At 42.0% G+C, this 7,059-nt stretch overlaps 1 protein-coding gene across 1 annotated transcript in view; it reads left to right on the forward strand.

Annotated features, from left to right (window-relative positions):
• Window positions 1-7,059, forward strand: part of St14 (ST14 transmembrane serine protease matriptase) — a 46,684-nt gene that overhangs the window by 15,287 nt on the left and 24,338 nt on the right. The window contains exons 2-4 of the mRNA XM_015499049.2: window positions 5,659-5,818; window positions 6,121-6,248; window positions 6,472-6,542. Coding sequence (XP_015354535.1) covers window positions 5,659-5,818; window positions 6,121-6,248; window positions 6,472-6,542 — 359 coding nt within the window. The remainder of the gene's footprint in view (window positions 1-5,658; window positions 5,819-6,120; window positions 6,249-6,471; window positions 6,543-7,059) is intronic.

Raw genomic sequence — 7,059 nt, forward strand, 5'->3', positions numbered from 1 at the left:
ATATACCCAGCCCTCAAGTTTTTTTTAATCAGGCTTCATACGCCTGATAAATAAAATGAGGAAAATAAATATAAGCTCATAGAAAATTATCTGGCATCTGATCTAACTTGTTAACATTTTGATATATATTCTTATATGTGCATGTATGCTTTAGACATACATACTTATAGTTGAGACCAATAGTGCCAGTTTTGAATGACTGGCAGGATTAAAGTGAGGGTCAGGAAGGGAAATAGTTGGAAAATTACTTTGTAAATTGAAAATACATCTAAACATAACAACTTACTATTTTCTTATCTTTCTTTTTTGTTGTTTGTTTTTGAGGTAGGGTCTCACTATGTTGCCCAGATTAGTCTCAAATTCCTGGACTCAAATGATCCTCTTACCTTAGTCTCCCTCCCAAGTAGCCGGCATAACAGGTGCATGCCATAGTGCCTGGCTTGTTATATTTCTTACACACACACACACACAAACACAAACCATCTGTTCAGAGTCCAGCTGAAGCCTTTCTTTTATCATTCTTAAGTAGGAGTAGAACTGAGGGCCATCCAACATTTAAAGACAACTATAGCCTGAGAGAGAAAGGAAGGCTAAGGCAAAGTCCAAAGATAATCTTAAATATATATATCAGCTTGAATGTAAAACCTAAAACTATAAAATTGCTAGAAGAAAATACAGGAGAAAGTCTGCAGCATAGGCAAAGATTTCTTAGATACAGCACCTAAACTACAAATCTTAAAAGAAAAATGTGACAAATTGCACTTCATCGAAATAAAAATTCCTTTCACTCTTCAAAAGAGTTATTAAGAGAATGAAAACACAAGTCACAGACTAGGAGAAGATCTTTGCAAAATATATAAACAACTTGTATTCAGAATGCCTGTATAGACCTCTCAAAACTCATTAATGGAAAAACAAGCAAGCCAATGAAAATATTGGCAAAAGATTTGAAAAATACTTCACCAAAGATGAAAAACTGAGGACAACTGAGCACATGAGAAGATGATCACTATCGCGAGTCATTAGAGAAAAACCACTGAAAACCACAGGACACTGCTGTGTGTCTAGTAGAATGGCTAAAATTAAAAAGACGGCCATACTGAGCACTAGATGGGACGTGGAACAATGAGAATTTTCACACACTGCTGATGACCATGTAAAAGCCTAATCACTTTGTAAAACAGTTTGGTGGTTCTTTAAAAAGTTAAACATATACCTATCATACAAACTTGCTAGTCCACTGCTAGGTAATTACCCAAGAGAAATAAGAGCATTTTCTAATACAAAGCTCATACAGGAGTGTTTAGAGTGGCTGTATTTGTAGTAGCTCCAAACTGGAGACAATCCAAATGTCCATAACAGGGATCCATGCATAGGATAGTGCTTCACAATAAAAAGGAACGTAGTATTGATGCATACAGGAATCTCAAAATAATTGTGCTGAGTAAAAAAAAGCCAGACAGGGCTGGGGATGTGGCTCAAGCGGTAGCGCGCTTGCCTGGCATGTGTGCGGCCCGGGTTCGATCCCTCAGCACCACATACAAACAAAGATGTTGTATCTGCTGAAAATTAAAAAATAAATATTTAAAAATTCTCTCTCTCTCTCTCTCTCTCTCTTTTTTTTTAAAAAAAAAAAGCCAGACAGAAAAGAGTGCCTACTACATTATTCCACTTACACAAAGTCATGGAAAAAGCAAATTAATTTTTAGTGACAGGAATTGGATTATTGGTTGCTTGGGGCAGGAAAGGGAATCAGGGAGGAACTACAGGAAGCTTTGGAAGGTGATGGTTATGTTGATTGATTGTGTTGATGGTTTTGTGGGAAAATAGATATATTTGCCCCAAACTGTATACTTTGTGTATGTACAGTGAAGCTATTTTAAAAATTAAAAATAAAAGATTTTCAGGAGCAAGTTTAAAAGCATTCCCTGAAAAGAACCAAATGATGAGGAGATATAAAATATGGGAGAGAGAGAGAAAAAAACAAAAAACAGATGTGTAGAGTATCCACTCTTTATACGCGCGCACACACACACACACACATGTATTTTTTAGTTGTAGTTGTACACAACATCTTTATTTTGTTTATTTATTTTTATGTGGTGCTGAGGATCAAACCCAGGGCCTCACGTGTGCTAGGCAAGTGCTCTACCGCTGAGCCACAACCCCAGCCACCCCCCCTGCCCGCCCCAGTATCTACTCTTTATCTTTGTTGTTCTGAAATTTTTTTACCATTCATTGAGCCCTTTGAACCTGAAGATTTATGCATCTCTTCAGATTATAGAAATACCCCTTGGGTATTTTTTTGGTAATTGTCCTCTTTCTGCCAGGAATTGGGCTCAGGTATTATTTGTTTTTGTAGTGCTGAGGATTGAACTTGAGGGGCAAGTATTCTACTGCAAGTATTCTACCACTGCACCACATCCTGGCCATTGGGCTCAGGTATTATAGAAGATATGGGCGAGACAAGGAAATCATTGTTAGAAACCCCCAAATCCCCACCTCTGCCCAAGCAAAAAGACAGCTACCCCTCCAGATCCCTGTAATAGAGGAAAGGATCTGGAGAAATGGAATCAAATATCTCGACTTGAGGATACCAGATTAGAGGAAAGCTATATGAGGAGTGGAAAGGGGGATGAGTTTTTCTCTCCTATCTATTCCTGAATGCTAGTTGTCAGGTTTAAATCACTCCAGTCGGGAGATTAGAAAATTGTAATTCTCTGGAGCAATTAAACTGTCCCTTGGAAAGATCCACACAGACTAATCATTGGTTATGCCCAGTAAAGTAATCTGGCTGAGCTTCCAAACAGCCTTTACGGCCTCATTCCTGAATATGAATGAACAAGCAAGGACCCTCAGGCATTTGTGGAAAGCCTTCAACATGAAAGGTGCAAGATGCCATCAAAGAGGAAAATTTCAGAGAACAAGAAAACTTGTGTTTGTTAAAGTTTTGACAGCAAACCCGAAAAACCTTAATAGTAAGGTTAGAGATAATAAGATGCCCTGTCTCTAAATAAAATACAAAATAGGACTGGGGATGTGGTTCAGTGCCCCTGAATTCAATCCCCAATACCCCCTCTCCCCCACAAAAAAATGAGAAAGGATAAATTAGAGGATCAATATAATAAAAATTAGGGGCTGGGGTTGTGGCTTCACGGTAGAGCGCTTGCCTCACACATGTGAGGCACTGGGTTCAATTGTCAGCACCACATAAAAATAAATAAGCAAAATGAAAGTATTGTGTCCATCTACAACTAAATAATAATAATAATAATAATAATAATAATAATGATTGAAGAAAGGTAGATCAGAGAAAATTCCAAATTGAAAGGATATGTGGAGAATTTAGCATAATGAAATGTATATCCTGGAGGCTTTAAGGGAAAGGCAATAAAGTTATTAAACATGAGGTGATGGATTTATAATATTCTGATAGTTCTCAAAAGCAAAATTAGAAGCTGAAAGACAATGGAGCTTTCAAAATTCTAAGTGAAAAATTAAAAAAAATATATTGTTTAGTTGTAGATGGACACAATGCTTTATTTTGTTTATTTATTTTATGTGGTGCTGGGGATCAAACCCAGGGCTTCACACATGCTAGGCAAGTGCTCTACTACTGAGATATAACCCTAGTCCCCTAAGTGAACTCTCAACAAATGTGAATATACAGCTAAGATTTTTTTTTTTTTTTTCGTACCAGGAATTGAATTCAGGGGTGCTTAATCACTGAGCCACATCCCCAGCCCTTTTAAAAAATATTTTTATTTAGAGACAAGATCTTACTGAGTTGCTTTGGGCCTCACTAAGTTACTGAGGCTGATTTTGAATTTGCAATCCTTCTGCTTCAATCTCTCTAGCTGCTGGGATCACAGGCATCCACCACCCTGCCCAACTCTAGAGTTAAAATTTCAGAAACATGAAAGTGTCCAAATTTCCTCAGGAATGTACTAATGTATGTATTTTTATGAAAATGCAACAAACCCCTAGACATTAGGATATGGAATTTTAGGAAATAGGGCTTCAATTGGAGACAGAGATGAAGGAAGTTCCCAAGGATGATGGTGAAGGAAGATCTACAGAAAGGACAGAAGGCTCCAGGAGGAAGGCTCTCAGGAAGGAAATGAAATGACAAGTCATGTGACAGACTTTATATGTCGGAGATGGAGACTATTACAGAGACCTTAGAGATTATCCATAGAGAGTTGGGTATACGTTAAAAAAGAAACCCAAGTAAATGAAAATTTGAGCAAGAAAAACAAATTATACAGGAAAGAAAGCTTAATAGCGAACAGTATTTTCACAGTTTAACAACAAAAGTAATAAAAACACAAAATGGATGAAATTTTTAAGAACTTTGATCCTAGAACTTTTGGTAGGAATGGGGGAAAGAAAGAGAAGGAAGGATATTAAAATCCACATTATCAAAATAGGAAATCAGTTCATGATATTTTAAGCAGATGAATTAAGACAGTGGTATTAGTATATGCTTTATAATATGGGAACAATCAGCTTGAATGTGTTTTAAGTGTCTATCTCTGGGGTGTGCTTCTGTGTGTGGTATTAGGTAGAGTCATTAGCATAAGCAATTAGGAAGCTAAAATTAGACATATAAATATTCCAAGGTGGCAGGAGTGGGGAGAATCTTTCATAGTGGTGCATTAATCGATGATATGAAGCGGTGACAAATCAAGAAATATCAGGTTAAGCATATAATGTAGCATCAGAAAACTGTTGAAAGTGATGGTGTCACTTTGTGGAATTTGGAGTAGGGCTGTTGTGGTCATAAGCTCCTTTGGAGGGGGTATGAAGTAGTTGAACTTAGAGCACCACACTGAAAAAGCAGGCCTCTCTGCAGGATGAAGCACCAGTGTATGCTCTGGGGAGAAATCTTGCTCATCTGCCAGGGGCCCCTGGGACACCCCTCCTGCTCCTCTCCATATTCATGTCCCCCCATCCTGGCAGGGAGGAACCCAAAGAAGCTGCCATCTGTTTGTCAGAAATTTTGCTTGTTTGCTTTTACAAAAGGGTGTGGATTCCAGGAGAGGGCTGGCTTTCCATATCCACTTGGGTCCTGGGTTAAAAGCATAGTGGTCTGTTTCACTGTAGCTCTGCAGAGCTGCCCAGGCTTAGTGCCCTTTCCCTTTTGGCTGGATAAACATCAGCAGGGGCAAGGCTGCTGGGCAAGGGCGTGGAGTTTCTATGCCACCCGCAGGCTCCTGGCCCTGGTGACCATGGGGACTGAATCTAAATAGGGTGGCATTGGAGCAGGTGAGGGCTGGCCTTACAGGTCACCCCAGAGATTCCCCAGTGCCAGTCACGGCTTTGAGCTTACATCTACCTGAATCAAAGATGATTCGTGGAAATTGAGACCCTCGGTGACTGGGTTTAGCTAGCCCTTAATTTCAATTTAATTTTAAGTGATTCATGCCTGGGATGTGTGGATGGGAGGGCTTCCCTCACTTTCCTCCAGTAGGTTCACATCTTGCAGAAGGCAGTCTTGGCACAGTGGTCTTTATGTTCATGGATGGTCCTTATGTTCAGCCCAACCCTGACTTTTTCTCCAAGGCAGACCTCACAAAATGTCAATGTTCTTCCCCAGCATGGCTGGGAGACTCTTAGGCTGAGAGTTTCTGAGTCCCAGTGCATCTTTCTGTTCAGAACATGAAGGGCTTCGAAGAAGGTGTGGAGTTTTTGCCGGTGAACAACGCCAAGAAGGTGGAGAAGCGGGGACCTAGGCGCTGGGTGGTGCTGGTGGCCTTGTTGATCGGCTTCCTCTTGCTCTCCCTCGTGGTTGGCTTGCTGGTGTGGCACTTCCAGTGTGAGTACAGCTGGGGTTGGCTATGGGGGAGGGGGATATGGGGTGGCTCTCCCTCTTCCCGCAGTGCACAGAGCCAGGGGCCGCCAGTGGTGGACGTGAGGAAGAGAATGGGGGAAGCCTAGAGGGATTGGAGGGAGTGCTCTCAGGTGCCACCTCCCTCGGCTGTTTTTTGAGCCATGATAGGGAGGGATGAGTTGCTGGTCAGAGCTGGCCCCTCCCCACACTCCTCCCCCAGGAGCTAAGGGTAGCTGTAGGTGTGAGGGGACAGGTGGAGGCATGACCACTCTCCTGGCCTGGCACAGACCGGAATGCTCAGATCCAGAAGGTCTTCAATGGCTACCTGAGGATCACAAATGAGAACTTTGTGGATGCTTATGAGAACTCCAACTCCACTGAGTTTAAAAGCTTGGCCAGCAAGGTGAAGGAAGCGGTGAGTCCAATCCCGGGGCAGGGTCCCTGCCAACTGCTGCCTGTCCTGGCATCCTAACCCCCCCAAGTAGAAAGGACACTCTCATCTTTGCTCCAAGGTCACTGGGCTGGGGGGCAATGGAGAGGGGAGCTCAGGTCCCAGGAGGGGAGGGAGCAGCCTGGGCTTGGGGAAGGGATTATTATTGTTCTTTGGCCTATTGTGAGTGTTGTCCCCTCCCCCTCAGCTGAAGCTGTTATACAGTGAAGTCCCTATCCTGGGTCCCTACCATAAGAAGTCTGTTGTGACTGCCTTCAGGTGGGTGCCGGGGGTTGGTTTGAGTGGGGTGGACCCTGGTCTGTCTGGGAGTGGGATCAATGTGATATTCTATGTGGGGCAAAATGCCTGGGACCCTAGGGTATGATGAAGCTGAAAGCCTTGGCTTATAGGACCAAGGCGACTCCTTGTTCTACCCTTTGTGCACGTGATTAGCACACTTGATTCTCCTGTCTCCAAGGCAGTGGTGGCCACAGCAGTGTTGCTAGGAGGAAGTGCACAAATGCCTGTGGATTGCTTTGCCTAGGGCCAGCCAAGTGAGCTGCGATCAGGAAGGGCAGTGAGTATTTTTCTAAACTTGGCTTTGCGGAAGTTGAGTGCCTGAGAAGGCTTCCATACAAATATATCTTTTTAAAAGTAGATTTTATTCCCAGAGTGGTTTTTTTTTTTTTTTCAGTGCTGGGGATTGAACCATGTGCCTTATGTAGGCTAAGCAGGTGCTTTACCAGTGAGCTGCATCCCCAGCATTTTTTTTTTTTTTTTTTTTTTTTTTTTTTTT

The sequence above is a fragment of the Marmota marmota genome, unplaced genomic scaffold, assembly GCF_001458135.2.
Source record: "Marmota marmota marmota unplaced genomic scaffold, marMar, whole genome shotgun sequence".
Lineage (NCBI taxonomy): Eukaryota > Metazoa > Chordata > Mammalia > Rodentia > Sciuridae > Marmota > Marmota marmota.